The 21,331-nt window shown below is 36.3% G+C and overlaps 1 protein-coding gene across 10 annotated transcripts in view; it reads right to left on the reverse strand.

Moving 5' to 3' along the window:
• BIRC6 (baculoviral IAP repeat containing 6) overlaps nt 1-21,331 on the reverse strand; it is a 227,322-nt gene that overhangs the window by 135,003 nt on the left and 70,988 nt on the right. For 6 of the 10 annotated variants that reach the window (XR_004287984.1, XM_032353008.1, XM_032353014.1 and 3 more), the window contains exons 12-23: nt 20,138-20,363; nt 17,118-17,278; nt 15,920-16,051; nt 15,306-15,437; nt 13,077-13,255; nt 11,946-12,079; nt 11,023-11,184; nt 10,794-10,925; nt 9,791-9,888; nt 8,214-8,361; nt 7,015-7,148; nt 176-322 (exon numbers count right to left, since the gene is read on the reverse strand). Coding sequence is in view for 9 of the 10 variants with exons in the window: in XM_032353008.1 (XP_032208899.1) it covers nt 176-322; nt 7,015-7,148; nt 8,214-8,361; nt 9,791-9,888; nt 10,794-10,925; nt 11,023-11,184; nt 11,946-12,079; nt 13,077-13,255; nt 15,306-15,437; nt 15,920-16,051; nt 17,118-17,278; nt 20,138-20,363 (1,785 nt within the window). In the remaining variant the exon portion in view is untranslated. The remainder of the gene's footprint in view (nt 1-175; nt 323-7,014; nt 7,149-8,213; nt 8,362-9,790; nt 9,889-10,793; nt 10,926-11,022; nt 11,185-11,945; nt 12,080-13,076; nt 13,256-15,305; nt 15,438-15,919; nt 16,052-17,117; nt 17,279-20,137; nt 20,364-21,331) is intronic. The other 4 variants (XM_032353013.1, XM_032353009.1, XM_032353012.1 and 1 more) reach the window with 4 other exon arrangements.

The following is a 21,331-nucleotide window of genomic DNA, read 5'->3' on the forward strand; positions in this document are numbered from 1 at the left end:
AATATGGAGAACTACTTTTGCTTTTTTCCTCCTATTGTTAAGTTTCTATTTAACGTATCATCAAAGGCACTTACACATAATATAAACTGATATTTAAGTACTTATACATCACTTTGTTTTTACTTCAACATAAAATGTATAATAAAAAGAGTAAATAATAAAAGAAGGTATATACCAGTAAACGTACTTGCATCATCCCTTTCTATTCTGGTGCCATCACTAGTTGACACACAAGTAAAGTGCAGGGGTTCAACTTCTAGAAGTCCAGTGAGAGATGTGAAACTACCTTCGGCAGCTGTGCAACTACTGACCTTTCCATTTCCTGTTAAAGAGACAAGTTTTATGCTATGTAAGTCAATTTTTAAAAGGCAATAGTTATATGGAAAATTATAGCTGCTACTTCAATTTCAATTAAAGCAGCTATATAAACACACAACACTATGCAGTACTTCAATGGACATGAGATTAAGAAAACTCACAAACAGAAGATTATTAGCATTATATATAAAGCAACTTACTGGCCATTAATATGAAACAGTAACAAGTGATTCAGATTTTCAATGAGGAAAAAATAATGAACCACTATTAATATTAGCTATTTTTTAAATAGAGTATTTTTTTAAGATTTTATTTATTTATTTGACAGAGAAAGAGAGACAACAATAGAGGGAACACACGCAGAGGGATTGGGAGAGGGAAAACCAGGCTTCTGGCTGAGCAGGGAGCCCAGTGTGGGGCTTGATCATAGGACCCTGGGATCATGACCTGAACTGAAGGCAGAAGCTTAACAACTGAGCTACCCAGGTGCCCCACTAATATTAGCTATTACACACAATCCGTTAAGAATGCATAAAATCAGAATACATTCTTTCACATCACCTGTATAAATAGGATCCTAAGTAAAACTCAAGAAATATTCTAAAATATTATCAAGATTCTTCTATAAATATACCTTTGTATTTTGCATATATTATCCATTTCAGAATGAGGCCTACTACTTTATAATCATAAAATACATCTGACCTTTGAATAATGCTGAGAGGTTCAGGTGCCAACCCTGTGCATAGTCAAAACTCCACATGTAACTTTTGATTAACTTAACTACTTCTATCCTACTGTCAACCAGAAGCCTTACAGATAACATAGTTGACTAACATATAATTTTCCTGTTATATGTGTTATGTACTGTATTCTTACAACAAAGTAAACCAGAGAAAAGAAAATGTTAATAAGAACATCGTAAGGAAGTGAAAATACATTAACAGTACTGTACTCTATTTATGGAAAACAATGCCACATGTAAGTGGACCTGCACAGTTCAAATCCATGTTATTGAATGGTCAACCGTAGTTTAAGTTAGCACATGTAGTTGGAAAAAAAATTAAAATAATTCACATAATCACAACTATGTGAACAATAAAACCACAGCAAGACAATAAGACAGGAGAACACAAAAGAATTAAAAGTGTTATGTGTTATGGGGGAAAAGGGTTATTTTCAGTGCTGTCCAAATTTTCTGGAATTAGCACTGCTTTAAGCATAATTCTTTAACAGATAAAATTAAACAGAAACCAAAGATGGAATGGGGAGATACAAAAACAATCAACATCTGAAGGACTAAATTAAATGTTAAACTAAACTGTCATAACCCTGTTCTCCAACATTTCACTGGTGCGCAACATAGGACCTGACATGTTTAAAAAAAAAAAAAAAGTATTTACTAAGCATTTAATACTACACATGGGAAATACATGAGGAAAGGATAGGCTCCAGTTCTCATTAAACACCTACTCTGTGTTATAGGTTACTGGCACTAAACAATTAATCATACAACTGAACTTTAAAAAACGGTGTTTACCCTACAATCTAGTATTTGCACTACTAAGTGCAAATTGTATTCTTTACCCAAAGAATACAAAATTACTAACACAAAGGGATACACACATCCCAATGTCTACAGCAGATTATCTACAACAGCCAAATTATGGAAAGATCTCAAATGTCCACCGACTGATATGGATAAAGAAGATATGGTGTGTACAATGGAATCTTACTCAGCCTTAAAAAAAGAATAGGATCCTGCCATCTGCAATGACAAGGATGGAGCAAGAGAGTATTATGTTAAGTGAAGTCAGTCAGAGAAAGACACATACCATGATTTCACTAATGCGGAATTTAAGAAACAAAGCAAATGATCATAGGGGAAAAGAGAAAGGCAAACCTAGAAATAAGACTCTAAGAGAACAACATTACCATATGGGAAATGGCAGGAGGGATGGGTTAAATAGGTGCTGGGTATCAAGGAGGGCACTTTTGTGATGTGCTCCAGATATTGTATTAAAGTGTTGAATCACTAAATTGTACATCTGAAACTGTTATTACGGTATATGTTAACTAACTGGAATTTAAATAAAAACTTTAAAAAAAAAAGTGCTACGTTTTACTTAAAAGAAGATTCAGAAGACTAATAAATCCAAGGGAAATCAGTCTAAGTAGAGGAGTAAAAAAATACTTTCATGATGAGGTGACGAGATTTATGGGAAGAATGACATTTTTATGTATTTATTCCAGGCAGGGAAAACCTGACAAAGGAAACAACATGAGTGAAATCTCTCCAGTACAAAGAAATACAGCACATTAAAGGAACTAAAGAAACGAGGTGGCTGGAGGAATATTGGTCAATCCAAACACCGCTCTATGTATCTTTAAAATGATTAAGAACTCTTAAAGAACTTTCATCTATGTTGGTTGTATAGACAGATAGGTAGATATAGATATACATAAATATAGATATTCAACATAGCAGAAATCTTAGGATGAGAATATTTTAAACATTAACTTATGTAATAATAATACATTCATTAGCTAAAAATAGTATACTCTGATGAAAAATAACAGTCTTCAGACAAAAATAACTTTATGAGAGTGGCAATGTTTTACATTTTTTGCAAAATTCCTTAAAATCTGGCTTATCAAAGAGGATAGTTTTATTGTCTTACCTGTCTCCATATTCAGTGTGTTGCAGGATGTTGTTTTGGTAGAGCTTTACAGAAAAATCTGGCCTATCATAGATGTGTAGTTGGAAAAGGAGTATTTTAATAGTCTTACATATTCAAAATCCTTGGCAAGTGGTAATTTTTTTTTTTGAAGATTATTTGCAAAGTGGTATCTGATTTTTTTTTCTTTTTTTAAGGAGGCTCCACACACAGTTTAAGCCACTACAAGGCTTGAACTCACAACACTGAGATCAAGACCAGAGCTGAGACCAAGAGTTGGACGCTTAAGTGACTGAACCATCCAGGCATCCCTGGTCTCTGAAATCTTACTGATGAACTTCTCAATCTCTATAGTGTTAATATTAATTGGATTTCCTGTACTTTTAAGGAATCTCTTATCCACTTGGAAAATATTGGTTGACCACTGTATACATATGTTAACACACTCCATTATATATATCAGAAAATGATATTCAGTAATACCAACATAGGCCATCATAAAATTATATTCAGCAGTTTCAACACAGGCCATCAAAAAGTTATATACTGAGTAGTTATCAAGCTCACTGGATGATATAAGGTTTCTAAAATTCTAATTTTTTTGCTAAAATTTTATTTATTTATTTGACAGACAGAGATCACAAGTAGGCAGAGAGGCAGACGGAGAGACAGGAGGAAAGAGGCTCCCCGCCAAGCAGAAAGCCGCGATCACAGGACCCTGAGACAATGACCTGAGCCGAAGGCAGAGGCTTAACCCACTGAGCCACCCAGGTGCCCTTAAAATTCTAATTTTTGCCTAAAAGCTCTTTTAATAGACAGAAATACTATCAATTACATGGATACTAATAGGCTTTTTCTATTCATTTGTTAAAAAATACCTACAGCAAGCAATCAAGTATGAAAAAACTTTTTGCAGATCAGTCATTATTGCAATAAAAATGGTGTTCCATAAAATAAGTAGCTAGTTCAGCTTGTAACTCAAAATGCCCAAGTGTGTTTCCCTAAAACAACCATGGTACTTCAGTATGCCGTGAAAGTGCTTCATGCCTATTTCCCATTTCATTACAGAATATCATCAAGATGAGTATTGACAGGTTCAAAACTTAATAAAATGAACAAGTTTTACTGCCTCATCAGGGACATTTTTAAGTGAAACTGGCGTATTTTTCATTCAAAGGGCAGAGTAGCAAACATCACACTTTTGCACAATTAGTATAAATGTCAATGCAGTGAAAAAGGCAAATACTGTTCTATCACGAAGACAGTGGGCCCATGGATTCCCTGAAAGTATCTCATAGACCCTGAATGGTCTATGTACCACACTTTGAGAAGCACTGGAACAGAGAGAGGAGACTAACAGAGGCAATGGTACTAGATTAGATGGCAGGAAAGAGAGCCAGATCATATAAAATTTTATATGCTGCAACAGAGACTTTGGACTGCAGAGTAATGGAGACAGGAAAAGTATTTTAAGGAGAGAGGTAAAGTGATCAGGTTTGCATACTAAAACAATGGCACTCAGTGCAATATAGAGAATGTACTCAAGTGAGGCAAGAGCAATGCAGAAAGACCAGTTAGAACACTATTACTGTAGTCCAGATTCAAAATGACTGGCTTTGCTGTAATTATGTGATCACGGGAGGTAAGAGAATACGTTTGAAATACATGATGGTGTAAAAAAGGATAGGATCTGCCAACAGCTCAATGTGGAGGCTGAGAAAGAGGTATCAAGAATGACACTCAGGGGACGCCTGGGTGGCTCAGTTGGTTAAGCAGCTGCCTTCGGCTCAGGTCATGATCCCAGGGTCCTGGGATCGAGTCCCACATCGGGCTCCTTGCTCGGCAGGGAGCCTGCTTCTCCCTCTGCCTGCCTCTCTGTCTGCCTGTGCTCGCTCGCGCTCTCTCCCTCTGTCTCTGAAAAATAAATAAAATCTTAAAAAAAAAAAAAGAATGACACTCAGATATCTGATTTGTGCCAGTGATGCCATTAACTGAGAAAAGGGACACCATGCAAGGATTAATGGTGAGAAGTAAAATGACATTTGGATGGAGACTTATGTCATGATTTTTAAGTTGCTTCTTTACTGAATGTGCTGCTCTTGTGTATTTTAACTCCTTGGCCTGACTTGAGCTTTATGGTCTTTTCCTTACACTCTCTCCACAATGAATTTCACTCTAACCCAAGGTATGCAGAAGGCATCTATATATCTAATTCTAACCTCTCCTCTGAGTTCCACTCATAAATTGATGGTGACTTGGACAGAGAGATCAGCATAAAGGAGGCAGAGCCCAAGTTATCAAAGAGAGGAGGTAACGCATACCCACAATAAAATAAGACATTAAAAAGTAAGTAACAGGGCGCCTGGGTGGCTCAGTGGGTTCAGCCGCTGCCTTAGACTCAGGTCATGATCTCAGGGTCCTGGGATCGAGTCTCGCACCGGGCTCTGTGCTCAGCAGGGAGCCTGCTTCCTCCTCTCTCTCTCTCTGCCTGCCTCTCTGCCTACTTGTGATCTCTCTCTCTGTCGAATAAATAAATAAAATATTTTAAAAAAAAAAGTAAGTAACAGATCAGTAAGTAGATACTCTGATCTCATCCATTAAAAATGTTCATGAACATGTGAAGCAAACAAGTCTAAACCGCTAAACATCCTGTTAACAAAGGTAATCTAAGGATGGAAAGGTTGTAATTAAGGCACTTTACATTTTATTTGTATTTCTGTATTTGATTTTTCTCTGTTGCATTTTTCACAATTCCTAATTTACTTTATTCTTTTTAAATTTTATTTATTTATTTGACAGAGAGAGAGATCATAAGTCGGCAGAGAGGCAGGGGGGTGGGGTAGGGGAAGCAGGCTCCCTACTGAGCAGATAGCCCAATGTGGGGCTCGATCCCAGAACCCTGAGATCATGACCTGAACCAAATGCAAAGGCTTAACCCACTGAGCAACTCAGGTGCCCCCATAATTTACTTTCAAGTAAAAGAAACTGAAGCGGTGCCTGAGTGGCTCAGTCGTTAAGTGTCCACTTTCAGCTCGGGTCATGATCCCAGGGTCCTGGGACTGAGCCCTGCATCAGGCTCCCTGCTCTGCTGGAAGCCTGTTGCTCCCTCTCCCTCTGCTTGTGTTCTCTCTCTGGTTGTCTCTCTCTCTCTGTCAAATAAATAAGAAAGAGAGAAAGAGAGAGAGAGAAAAGAAAAGAAAAGAAAGGAAGGAAGGAAAGAAGGAAGGAAAGTAGGTGGGAGGGAGGGAAACAGAAAGGAAAAGAAGGGGAGGGAGGGAGGGAGCGAGGGACAAACAAACCGAAATTAACTCCCCCAACTTACTTATATTTAATGTGATAATTATTTTATTATGTTTACCCAAAATCCTAACATTGTGGCTTATGGCAACACTTATAGTAAGTTCAGTAAGATGGAAGAAAATAATGGTCATTGTTTTCATTAACAAAAATAGATAAACGCCAAATCACAGCACCTGAAAAGATTATACATTCAATCTTAAAAGCATATTCTTTAAGAAATGTAGACAAGAATACATGTAACACTGTACAGAGTTTAACCGAGTATGCTAGTAGACACAGAAAATTTTTTCTTTCTCCATCTTTACTTATTATAATAAATACATACTCATTTTATTTTCTGAAATATGAAATAAAACATTCTTTGATTTAGTGGACATCAAAGGCACACCAAATAAAACGGAAAAGGCTACAATAAAATATCAAATGTTAATGTTTCTTAGGAACATTAAAGCTATACTGACATGCAATGAAACAGACAAAAAAAAAACAAACAAGCAAAAAACCAAGTTTGCAATCCTTCCAAAAATAACTTCATTTTTTTTTTTGAGGGAGAAATTATGAAATAAAGGCAGTTTCATGACTCACAGATGTTAAGGTTAAGTTCTGAAGAACTGTAGTTGTTAAAGACAGAACATAGTAACTACAATCTCTTAAGTCAATGGTAGCTTAAACCACATATATAAAATTCAGAAATTCCTTTAAGAAAAGAGGTTACTACCTGAAAGGACATCTGACAAATCAATCTCATCTGACTGGACACCAATGCTGCTGTTGTATATATTTTTACAAGAAGAACCGCTCATCTCCAAATCAAAAAGGACTGGATCAAATGGTGAGCTATATAATCCATATCTGAAAAATAAAATAATGTCCTAACAATTTTCCTGTCAGCCGTCTAATTAACAAATTACCTATTTACTTAGTTTTGAAAGAAGTTTGACACAGGGCAAAAGGAAACACTAACCAGATTTACATCACTAAATTCAGTGAATTTCAGTTGTGTTCCCGCAGAAACCTAAACTCTAAAAGATGTGGCCCAGAGACTCAACAAATGTGACTCTAATAAACTGGTAGGTAATGAACCAAGACTACATCTTCAACTGCAGATTGAAGCAAGGGAAAGATAACGAAACACCCTTCCCTCAACTCCACCATTAATTACACAGACTCGGTAGAAAATACAGTACACTAGGACTAGTAGTAGTAGAAAATACAGCTTTGAGTAAAATTTTTATCAAGATCAAGATTTCTCATCTTGGTGATCTTTTAGATCATGGTGATGTAAAAATCACCATGTTAAATAGAAGAACACTTCCAACACTGAAGATTAGGCAAGAACTCAAATCTAACCTTCAGCTATTTATTACATTATGTTAAAGTTTTAGAAAAATCAACCAGCAGATGAAGAATACTGGTTAAGACCAGTAAGTGATTTACCTAACTCCAACCACAAAATTCAAACAACAGAGAAACAAATTATCTTTCTTTTTGCCTTTTAATTTTTTCTCACCATAGCACATACCCTCCCCAATGTCCCGCACCAGCCACCCCATCCCTCTACCCCACTCCCTTCCAGCAACCCTCAGTTTGTTTCCTGAGATTAAGAGTCTCCTCTGGTTTGTCTCCCTCTCTGGTTTCATCTGAGAAACAAATTATCTTAACTGCTTCTTCTTAGGAAGAAATACCACTTTTAAGTACTTTAACATAATTAGCCCTCTGAATAACCATTTTCAGGATCTTCAAAACTGTTAAAAGGAATTATTTCAGAGAAAATAGAGGGAAAGAAAACTTTAGGCTAATATTTAGAAAAAGGAAATGCATAATTTATTTTTGCAAGCAAATACATAGAGAGTTCAGTGCAAAGCTGGTATCATAACCTGAAAGGCCCACTGTTAGTCATTACGTATATGAAAATACCTTGTCTGAAGTAAAGCTTCCAATGGTGTTAGTCTGTCCTGTAACTGTTTGGACACAGCAGTCAGCAGAGATGCACAAGATGTACTGCACCCAGCCAAATCTTCATCTTTAACATAATTTAGTAAGACAAAATACCAATAGACAGAACCTGAAAACAACAAAAACAAATCAATGTTTCTTTTTCTCATTGTTCTCTAAAAGAACTTCAGATTACATATTTATCAGTAAGTGCCCTTACAAAACAACTTATAAAGAATGGACCAATTCCTTAGAGGACACTAAGAGGACAGTGATAGAGAATTTGAAATATATATTTTTAAGGAGTATATAAGTCAACCTAGTCATTTAGGTTTTCAGTAACTTGATATGACTCAGAGGGACATTTTAGAATAGGCGGAAAAGTATAGATGTGTCAGGTCTTCCAAGCCATCCTTCCTGAAATACTGTTTGGTTCATACTGAAATTTTCAAAAACAATGGATGGCTATGACGTACAAATAACACACTGGCAAGTGAGCATAGTTACGCTCTACTGCCAGTCAGATACAAACCAACACGGTTAAAAGACGACCATCATGATGTATTTTAAGACTTTAATAAAATAGGAGATCTCAAAGTACTAAGTACACCCCAGAATTTAAGCATCCTACCTCTAAAAATATTCTCAAAAAAACTATTTTAAATTCCAAGACTATTAGAGTAAGCAATTGGGTCCAAAATATTCTACTCTATATAACACAGAGTTAATAGCTCCACCCAATTTATGTCCAAGGTAAATATAAACAGATTCTTTATCCAAATTAAGATATTAAAATAACCATTTATCAACTAACTTTGAGTAGGCTCTTTTTCTACAATACCATAAAGATCAAATCCTTGTGAAATATATAATCCTTGTTGAATAAAATTCATTATTTGTTAAACAAAAGACTGTAAGAAATGTCTACAGAAAGATAACAACAGTTAAGAAGGACAAATTAGTAGCTCTTTATAGTAACAACAAAACAGTATTAAGAATATTTTTAATTATTTTTAAAATAGTCATTACTTCATATATGTGCTATTTTAGGGGACTACTTCGTAAAGCGCTACTTGATAACTACATTCCTTCCTTTTATTTAATACCACATTCACTCTTGAATGCTATTTCTATAGTCTTCAGGTGCTGAAAAAACCTACTGGCCCCTTCTTGAGAGTTCTAGTTTGCTAAAGTGCCTACCAATCACACATAATACATGCATGGAGCATTCTACTTATGTCATCTCTCTGGCACTTGCTGGAATTTTAACAAATGTATGGTATCTGATCTATAGTCAGTCAGTGAACAAACAGCTCAATAATTTTAATGAAATATAGAAAATATATGAGTAAGAGGACTTGCTATTTACTTAACTCTCCCACTTTTTCCAAGCAGTACTACTGAACAGAATATCTGCCCATCTGATAAATCACAATTTATTAACTCCTTAGAAAAAAGGAGAATAACCAAGGAAAAAAATACTTAGTAAATAATGCTGAATATATTGTGAGATATTTCCTATGACTACTGCTATTTGTGATTAAACTAATTTCACATACCACCAGTTGCTGCTGCGGGTAAAAATGACATATTATCAAGTAAGGCCTTCAACAGAACAGATCCAAATCCTGGTTGACATGGGTCACATTTGCCATTACTGAAAAAATTTAAAAAAAAAAATGTGAATATATCACTCAATATATAAAGTCAATCCTAAACATGGTGTAGTAGTAGCTAAGAAAACCCTTTAAAATGTATTCAAAGAGAGTACAAGAAAAATTTGCCCTAAAGCTCTATATACACACAGAAAGATAACAGAGACTGATTATACTAAGGATCTTTGTAAAGGTTTTCTTAACCAAAAAAGGGCTAATAAGTACATATACTCAACACTAATTATCAGTTTTTTAAACATTTACTAGATGGTTTAAGTCTCAGGATCTAGAAAAAAGGTCTGCACGATATTACAAATAAGCCTTGTAAGACTGTCATGTAAGAGGGAAGAGGGCCTTAGGACAAGAATCCAAAGACAAATAGGGAAGATAAAAATAAAACCGAAGGAAGGGCTCCCTTTATCACACTCCCCAAACTACTACTAATAGGCAAAGAAGCCTATTTAGACTACTTTCATTAAGGGGTGCCTGGATGGCTGTCAGTTAAGCATTCAACTCTTGATTTCAGCTCAGTTAATGATATCAGGGTGGTGAGATCAAGCCCTTCATCAGGCTCTGCACTTAGCAGGGAGTCTGCTTTAGATTCTCTCTCTCCCTCTCCCTTTGTCCCTTCCCCCACTCATGGATGCTTCTCTCTAAATAAAGATATTAATAAATAAAATCTTTTTAAAAATCTTAAAAAAAAACAAAACTTATACAATATGACATTTTCTCCTAAAAACCTTAAATTCTTCCTTAGAATCTCAATACCCTTATCAACTTTTAAAAATCCTCTTATTACAGATTCATTCAACAAGTAGCAAATTACACTACAGACACAGTCATCACCTGCCGAACTACAAGTGCACCTTCAAACTGGACTTCCAACAACAACAAAAAAAACACCAACCTAATGCACAAGGCTAGAAATCGGGCACACTTATGGGCTATGCTTCGTCCTGCCTCAAAGAAGCAGACACGCACGATGTCAGAAAGACATTTTCGTGTTTTTGAAAGCAGGCTCTCGTTTCCCTCTTTGGAACTGCAAAACAATAGCAGACACTCAGACTCATCTTGAACTTCTATTTATAACATCCAGAGGACAATCATCTGTGGTAAGTAAAATCTTAATTATTAACCTTCCAGGTCCATTCGAATGTACTCCAGCTAACCAACAAAGGGTATCCAACACAAGGCTCTGGGCATGCTCTGTGATTTGGCCATCATCTGCTTTTCTACAAAGAGTGTTAAGAAGCTTCTCATGAAATTCTGAAAACTGTAACATAGCACATCGTTGCACTCTAAAAAAAGAAAATATAAATACATTAACAACCAAACTAGAACAGTTAGACTAAAGCTATTACAACCTGGTTGGTCATATGTTTTATTGTGAATCATGACTATCATAATTAAAAATATTATTTTTGAAAATTAAATATTACAATGGCATGTTAATCTCATAATCTTATGGTATTAGAAGATTTAAAAGAGCACATAAGCAATACTTGGTTTAGACAAAGTTTTAAAAGAAATTAAGTTCGCGGTGCCTAGGTGGCTCAGAGCTAGTTAAGCGTCTGCCTTTGGCTCCGGCCATGATCCCAGGATCCTGGGATCAAGTCCTACAAGGGGCTCCCTGCTCAGCAGGGAGCCTACTTCTCCTTCTGCCTCTCCCCCACCACCCCGCAATGTGCACTTTCCCTCTGATAAATAAAATCTTAAAAAAAAAAAGAAATTAAGTTTAATAACATATTCTGACAAAGAGTGAATAAAACTTCAAATTATATTCCTTTCCTTGTTCTACAAATACCATTATTTATATAAATACAATTTGTACGAATACAATATTCCTGGTACACTCCAAAGCACTGTACATATACCAGGGATAAACCAATCAAGTAGAAAGGTAATTCATACCTTCACTGAGATTACAAGTACTTTAAATAAAATGAAAAGCAAACAAAAATTTTCAAGACTTAAAAAATTTCATGCATGTGTATTTACTAGAATTCTTCCTTCATACATTTATGACTATAAGAATAGTAGGAGAAAGAAATGAGGTTACCTTTCTTTAGAAATTGAAGTTTTCTTAAATCTTCGAATGGTGACTGAGACCTCTTGCAGTAAGTCACAGCCCCGGAGGTTCTCAGATTTGCGGGCACCACCTGCATTTTCATTCTTAACATTAGATGATTTTTCCTAAACATATAAAATCAAATAACTCAATGAAAAAACAAATGAAACTAAAAAAGTATTTACTATTTAAAGTTCTTTAAAAAGAAAATAACTGAATTATGACTATCAAAACATATATATCAAATTAAAATGACAGCTTTTACCCTCATATTCAGTAAATGACTAACTTCCCCCAGACTATAACGGGGGAAAAAACAAAGTCACTGTTTTAAAGGCAATAACCCAATAATTAAAGATTAGAAAGCCAAAGTCCTGAGACCAAGTCCCAGCCACAACACTTATAAGCAATATGAAATATGACTGTTCCCCAATCTCTAAGGTTCACTCACTTTCAGTATGAAAAATGGAGACAATAGTAGCACCTGCTCTGCCTACCTCAGAGTTATTTTGAGGATTAAATCAGATAAAGTACACAGAAGTCCTTGAAAAATTGGAAGACCTATACAAATATAAGATGATTGGTGTTACTGATATTGCTATTGTTGCTTATAATGATGATAGAGAAACAAAAATCTCCAGAGTTCAGGAAAATCCAAGATCAGACAATTATGCAGAGACTGCATGGTACACAGCTACTTGTAGAAAATCAACGCTGGAATTAGAATTTATCTCTAACATTATTCCCCAGCTTCCCTTCCTGCATTCTCCCAAATTTAAAAAAAAAAAAAAAACATAAAAAAAAGGTGGTGAGTTACCAGTAAAAGACACAGACATAGACTCTAAAACCTAAATAAATATTATGGCCTAAAATAATTATAAAGTGAAGTATCTGCTAACAATTACTCTCTCCTAAGTATAACTTTATAAACATTTGCTTGCAGTTAATGGGAAATACATTCTTAATTACACTTTTAAAATCACTGGAAAGAAAAATTATGAACAAAACCAAGTGTCTACTGAAAAATCAATGAAGGGTCATACTACTTCCAATTGCGTGTCAAATCTTCTCCATAATGTTTGTAACAGCATTGTTGTGGTTCAAAATGACAAAGCTTCATACCTTGCCTGCTGCGACTTTTGCCAGGAGTGAAGCAAGTGAATAACCCTTGTTACTCTGGTGTTTTAGGGATGGAAGTCTTACTACAGGGCGTATGCCACCATTACAGATCTCATCTGTTCCTCTTTCATTCACTGCCTTGACGTGGATTAAAAAGGAACGATATTTTCCTCCTGCCATACCTGAGGAGCAGCACAGAATGGGAAAAATAACTTAATCACCAAAAGACCAAACAGTTTTTCATCTTCATAGAGCAAGTTAATTCCACAAGAAATTTTACGCTTGATTGGGATTTTCAAATTATACCGTTTGAGTATAATCACTGAATAACCTTCATATGTTGGCAGCAAAAGAACAAAAAGCAAAGGAGTTGTACAAACACCGTAAGACAGAAAATTCTGACTAATAGTTACAAACATTTGGCATATTTTCCCCCAATGAAATTATTCGTTTTTATAACAGATATTTTGTGAACTACAGAAAAACAGACACAAAAAAACTATCTTTAAGGCACTATCTGTAGCTAATAATGGTACCATCATGTGAATCCATCTAGTTTTTTTATGCATGCACACATATATTCGCACACACGCGTACGTAAGCACTGTGATATTAACAGAAGACAAAGCACAGGCTATGGAGTCACTACCTGGATTTGAATAAGGGATCTGCCATTTATCAGCATGTGACAAATCAATCTCCTGTGGTTTGGTTCTTTCAAATGTAAAATGGGAGTAATAACAGAAACTACCTCAAAGACAACTAACACACAAGTGTGCCCGACTCAAAGACAGCACTCAATAAATACTGGTTATTACCACCAGAACATTTTGTTTTCTTTTAACTAAAATAAGATCATACCACACAATCCGTAAGTAAAATATACTATAAAAATACCCTCAAATTAACACACTTACCAGTAAACCATCAGCCTATTGGTACCTTGCAGGTATTAAATCTTTCTCTAATTCTAAACGCTACCTTTGTTGTTGCCCAGTGACTGGCCAGCCTACTGTGCTAGCATTGCACTGTTATACTCTCCTTATTGCTGTATTATTTTTCTATGCTCTACTACCTGACAAGACCCTCTCTCTCTGCTTTCTTTTTCCAAACTTGTTTGATCCATATCATCCTTTTTGTCTAAAAATTTAGCCATCATTTTCTCCGGTTCCAAAGATTTTTGAAGAATTTGGTAAGAAAAAAAAATCATTCTTGGTAAATGCTAGAAAAATTAATACGTTTAAACTGAGTCTTTGGAAATGCATGCCCTTTATTTGCACCCTCCACTTTGTCAAAACCAACATCATTATTTTCATATACAAATTTAAGTTTCACATTCTCATTCAACAAAAGTAACTTATACTTTCAGCAATATGAGAAATTTTATTTATCTTGCTGACTTCTATACCCCAGTAAGCAGCATAACATACTAAAGGATCTCATAAACTTAATAAATGAATGAGGTGTAGTCAAGAGAACACAATAAAACTTGTACATATGTCTGCAACTAAAGGTAAATACGTAAATGTGGACATAATATGAAGGGAATATATACAAATTAAAATAATTGTTATAAGGGTGGTCAGGTATTTTCCTGGTTTGAGGAAGAACTGCACATCCCACCCACCTCCAAAATAACTTCAATAATGGAACTAGGTGTTTCATTTGTTGGCTTTTTAAATTTACCCTGGGGGATACAAAAGCTGATATATAAAAGTCCTACTACTGCGATAGCAATCCTCTACATAATAGCCTATTATTTTTATACATTAATTATAATGTGTTTATGTTAGACACTCTAATACTTACATTTGATATTATGAAAACTCTTCTATAAAAACCCTCTTAAGAGAAAATATTCTAACAATATACAACTAAAGACACAGGACTTTAAGTTGACGGGAAAGCCAACCAACCATGCCAGAACATGTCAGCTGGTTCAAAAAAGCTCTGTGATTTCACATTAAGTTATTATATATTCATTTTTTTTATTGCCTTCTCAAAAAAGCCCCAAGACCTCCAAAACACAGCAAGTAGTATGAGAAGTTTCACATAAAAATGCGGTCACTTCTGAGAGGAAATGAACTCAGCTACCAGGACACTAATGGAACTGTTCATGCAAGTCCCAAACAAAATAAAATCTTACTTTTCTGAGATCAGTTTGAAACAAAAAAATCTATTTTTCTAATTGTGGTATTATTTATTCTGCTTTTGTAAAATACTTTACTTTACCTTTAACAAGTTTGGGGCTTGTTAATGTCAACATCCCAGCATGCCCTGACAGATCAAGGCCACTAGCAAGCCATACTGGTCCACACAGAATATCCTCTTTATGATCTTCTAAAAATGGACATAATCTAAGACCTAAAAAGAAAAAAATACATATTTTCTTTTAAATTAGTTTATAATTTAAAAATATGAAATAAGCAAATATCCATCCCATACAACCACACAAAATATCATACTTAGAATGTGTTCAAATAAGAATTCACTATCATACTAAGAACTATAATCAAAGGTCTATATATTTTCAAATATCTGATATATGTTGCTTTCCATTCCCATATTATTTACATTCACCTTGATCATCAAAAAATATAAAACCATGACATGATTTTAAATCCCAAGATATTAAAAAAAAAAGAATGCGAGTATTAGCGCAGCTGTGTTCAGAAAGATGAGCTGAAAGTTAAAGCATATTGCCAAAGCAGAATTATAGGTTATTTTTTAATTGTGTTTTTAAAACCAAGTTTTTGCAAGCCATAAGGAAATCTCTGCCCAACATGATGCATTTGGATCACTACTCCTTTTACTGTCATGGACAACAGCTCTATAATTTAACTCACACTGTGATTCCTCTACATCCATGTGCTGCATTTCTTCATTCAAATCAACCAGGGACGGTTTCCCATTTTGTTCCACTTCAATGTTAAGAGCTGGAGACAAAGGAAAGGTGATCTGCCTATCTACTGCTGTTTCTAGAGGATAAAAATATTAGTAAACTTAATTTTGCTTAATATCAATAATTTATGTGCCTGAAATTCTAAAATTTTGTTAAATTGGGAACTACTGTGATTTTTATCATAGATGCTACAAAATGGTTGTCAGAAGAAGAAAAAAAAATTAGATTCCTTTAATCATTTCATATACTCCTCTCTCTTTAAATGGTACTAAATATTCAACTGAGAAATAATTTGCTGGCAACTAAACTAAAAGTTCGTACCCTAGGCTGCAAAGTATAATTAGCACCTGCAAAATTTTTAAAATACCAATGTCTAAGCCCTAGGCCCAATTAAATCAGAATCTGCCATGATTCAAAAGAATGGACCACACACACAAACACACACATATACACAAACACATATAACTGTATTGTGAAAACAAGAAATTTTTCAGGTTTCACTGTTTCTATTCCCTGATATAAAGCAGCCATTTTACTCTGAAGTTATCCCCAGCCTTTTAAATTAAACTCTTAAGGAGAAAACACTGATGAGTATGTCTAGTTCGCAACATACTAAATGTATACAATCTATTTAAATAACTCAGTATTATCAAATTCTGAACTTGTAAGAAAAGTAAATAAAGTTGGGTGTATTTCTGGGTGTGTTTCTGTACTACATGAAAGGCTGGGTTTTACCAATGATCTTAAAAGAATATGTGACTTCCATTAACACAGTTCTTTTCCCAGTCAAGTCTCTGCTTAGGAGAACTTCTTAGGAAGAAAATGTGTATGTCTAGGAATGACGACAGTGAAACTAATTCAAAAGAGAACCAACGGAATTTCCTAAATAACAAAATTAAATTACTCCAGTTTATGCAATTCTATATAATACTGAGCTACTAAAACCTCTAACATACTCTAGAATTAACTCTTCTAAGTAAAACTACCAAAAGTAGAGCAAAGAAGTAGAAGGGTGGAGGAGAAAGCGGAGAGGAGGGGGAGGCAAGGGAGGGACATGAAACCTAGACAGTCAAGTTGGAAAATTAGTTTTTTAAAGAAATCAATTGCAAAATCTTCAAATATAAATTTTGATTCATTCTTACCATTGACTTTCCCTAAGCCCGGAGCTTTATTTTTCAGCAGTGTCACTTGTATCTGTGGAATATTGGTGATGTTTGAGTTCAAAACAAATTTGAAGTCCACGTGTCCAACCATACAAGCTTTAGGTAGAACCAATTCAAATACATGCTCATCCCAGCTGTTGCTGTCAAATAAGGGGGAAAATGCTAAATAAAGCAAAAGTCTTTCTTTGGCCAAAACCACATTATCCTTAATAATACATTTCATACTCTGATTTGTAGCCTCCTACAAAATTCAATGCTTCTCAATGGGATCAGCTTCCAAAAGAGAGGTTAAACTTAGGGCAATAACTGATCTTACCTTAGAAATCTACCTCGGGAACTGAACGTTCCAATAAATGCTGTGCCTGATACTAGGGACTATTAGCGTGATTATCTGCAGATTCCTGAGCCCTAGCCCAAATCTATGAGTGGGATCCTAGGAATCCGCATTTTAAAGTAAGAACTTCTATTTCTTAAACATGTCTATTCTGATTTTAAATTCTATAGAAAGGTAGAAAAATAAAAATCTCCAAACCATACTCCACTAATTTCCAGACTCATTCAAATGTCTACCAGACAGGGTGCCTGGGTGGTCAGTCGCTGGGCATCTGCCTTCAGCTCGGGTGGTGATCCCAGGGTTCTGGGATCCAGCCCTGCATCAGACTCCCTGCTCAGTGGGAAGCGTGCTTTCCCTCTCCAACTCCCCCTGCTTGTTTTCCTGGTCTTGCCATCTCTATCAAATGAATAAATAAAATCTCTTTAAAACATGTCTACCAGGGCACCTGGGCGGCTCAGTGGGTTGGAGCCTCTGCCTGCAGCTCAGGTCATGATCCCATGATCCCAGGATCAGCCCAGCATTGGGCTCCCTGCTCAACAGGGAGCCTGCTTTCCTTCCTCTCTCTCTGCCTGCCTCTCTGCCTTCTTGTGATCTGTCAAATAAATAAATAAAATCTTTAAATAAAAAAAAAAACATGTCTACCAGAGGGGCACCCGGGTGGCTCAGTGGGTTAAAGCCTCTGCCTTTGGTTCGGGTCGTGATCCCAGGGTCCTGGGTCGTGATCCCAGGGTCCTGGGACTAAGCCCCACGTCGGGTTCTCTGCTCAGTGGGGAGCCTGATTCCCGCCCCCCCCCCGCCTGCTTGTGATCTCTGTCAAATGAATAAATAAAATCTTAAAAAAAAAAAAAAGTCTACCAGACATCTCCAATTTATCATAAGCCAAACTTAATTGCCCACTCCCATCTCAGTAAACAGAAACTCTTGTTTTTTTCAGTCAGCTCAATCCAAAACCTTAGTCATCCTTGACTCTTCTCACGCCAGATGTTCAATACATCAGCATATACTATTCTTTCTTCTCCAAATTACATCCAAAATCTGACCACTCTTTTCACTACCTCTAACAACTGACAGCACAGTCCAAACTATCATCAATAAACTGTAATAGTATCCAAACTAGAACCCTCACTTCTATCACTGTCCTCCAACACACACAACCACTCATCATCTATTGTCATCACAGTAGTCCTACCGTAGCCTTCTAATATATAAAATTATTCCTGTATCCAAAACCCTTTAATATTTTCCTAATCTTATACCACAAAAAAATCTCACTATGGCCTATAAAGACACTTGTCTTCTGGTGACCAGCTACCTCTTTTGACCTGGCCTCCTCCCACTCTCCCCTAGCCTTACCCACTCCGGCAACACTGGTTTTCTTGCTCTCACCAGAAATCATACAACATCCTCCTCAGGATCTTTGTACTTATTATTACCTCAGAATTAATGTCTTCATGGAGGTCTTCCTGGCCCTTACAGAGAAAGTACCATACTGGGGCATCTGGGTGGTTCAGTCGGTTAAGCATCTGCTTTTGGCTCAGGTGTGATCCCCAGGTCTTAGGATGGAGCCCCGTGTCAGGCTCCTTGCTCAGCAGGGAGTCTGCTTCTCCCTCTGCCCCTACCCATGCTCATGCTTGCTCTCTTTCTCTCTCTCTCAAATAAATAAATAAAATCTTAGAAGTATCATACACATTTTCTCTCTGTCTCACCCTTGCACACAGGTACATACCCAGCAACTACTCTGACACCATATTGTTTTATCATATTTCATAACTTTTATGACTACGTGGCATATTGGCTTACTGTCTATCCCCAAAATATTGTAAATTCCAGTGACAGCTATATTACTAGTGCCTACAGGCGCCTGCACAAAACCACTATTTAAATATCTGTAAAGGGGTGCCTGGTTGGCTCAGTTAAGTGTCTGCCTTCAGCTCAGATCATGATTCCAGGGTCCTGGAGTTGAACCCCACATTTGGCTCCCTGCTCAGTGTGGAGCCTGCTTCTCTCTCTGCTTATGCTTTCTCTCTATCAAATAAATAAAACCTTTTAAAAAACAAACAAACAAACAACTAGGAACGCCTGGGTGGCTCAGCAGTTAAGCGTCTACTTTCGGCTCAGGTCATGATTTCAGGGTTCTGGGATTGAGTCCCACATTGGGCTCTTCCCTCAGGAGGTCACCTGCTCCTCCCTCTGTCTGCCGATCCCCCTACCTGTACTCTCGCTCTCTATCAAATAAATAAATAAAATCTTAAAAAACAACAACAACAAAATAGGGGGGTGTGATAATTAGGGGATGGACATTAAGGAGGGCATGTGATGTGATAAGCACTGCTATCATAGAAGACTGAGGAATCACTGAACTCGACCTCTGAAATTAATAACACTCTATATTAATTCAATTTAAATTTTTAAAATAAAAATAAGAATAAATAAATAAACGTCTGTTAAATGAACCTGTGGGCTGAATGCCCAAACTAACTGCAATGGCAGGTTATTCTATTTTATCCTACAACTAAGAATACAGAAATCTCCAAAATTGAGGTGACAAAGGAAGTTATTAATATGCAAAGTTAAGAGAAACAATACTATATCTAAGAACTCTACATTGTTTCTAACAAATACATAACATGGACTTAAAATCAAATACCTTAGAAGAATATCTTACCCGTCAGTCTGTAGTTTCCAAGTTCTAGTATGCTGAGCAGCATCTCCATGGTGTTGCTGATGCAAGTGTTGAGGATGCCTCCTTTGCTGCTGTTCTTGTTGAACTTCTACCCAGCATGGAGGAACAGTAGCTGAAAACCGTGGAGTTAAAGTCTCAAAGCGTGTTAGCTCCACTAGAGATGTCAAGATGTCAAGGGTAAATGGCTGGTCCACCAATAAATCAACTCCTTAACAACAGTGAATACAGAATTTGAAACAGGTTTTAAAAATTAGTTTTAATTCACGTTTTCTGTCTAGTCAATTATAATACTTGCCAAATATCCTGAGAGTTATTAATATGAGCTCAGATATCCATATACAAATAAAGTAATTAGCACTAGCTACATAACTGGCATAATAAAAAGCCATCTTAAATATTTTAAATTATAGAGAGGGTACTCCTTACTGGAGAAACCCAAACTCAACTTGTTAGAAGAGCCCTGGCTGGACTCTAACCAGCCCTAAGTTAATAAGAGAAATGCAAGTAGTGGTGAAATGCAATCCAAATCTGTATCAAATCAGTAAGTAACTTTTAGACTTCATCATTTACAAAACAAAATACTTTTTTTTTTAAAAGATTTTTATTTATTTATTTATTTGATAGACAGAGAAAGATCACAAGTAGGCAGAAGGCAGGCAGAGAGAGGGGGAAGCAGGCTCCCCGCTGAGCAGAGAGCCCGATGTGGGGCTCGATCCCAGGACCCTGAGATCATGACCTGAGCTGAAGGCAGAGGCTTAAACCACTGAGCCACCCAGTCGCCCCACAAAACAAAATACTAAACATTATTAAGTATATAGCACCTGCCCTTTTTTACTTTATATAAAAAAAATTTTCAAAGTCAAAGCTATACTGGGACACCTGGGTGGCGGTTAAGCCGCTGCCTTTGGCTCAGGTCATGATCCCAGCGTTCTGGGATCGAGTCCCGCATCGGGCTCCTTGCTTGGCAGAGAGCCTGCTTCTCTCTCCGCCTCTGCCTGCCACTCTGCTGGCCTGTGCACGCGCTCTTGCTCTTGCGCGCACGCTCTCTCTCTCTCTCTCTGACAAATAAATGAATAAATAAAATCTTTTAAAGTCAAAGCTATACTGATGGCAGATAAAAACATGCAGAACCAAAAGCTTCACCAGTACTTTTTCCTACTTTTGTGATAATTAAGA

The sequence above is a fragment of the Mustela erminea genome, chromosome 7 (genome assembly GCF_009829155.1).
Source record: "Mustela erminea isolate mMusErm1 chromosome 7, mMusErm1.Pri, whole genome shotgun sequence".
Taxonomy (NCBI): Eukaryota; Metazoa; Chordata; class Mammalia; order Carnivora; family Mustelidae; genus Mustela; species Mustela erminea.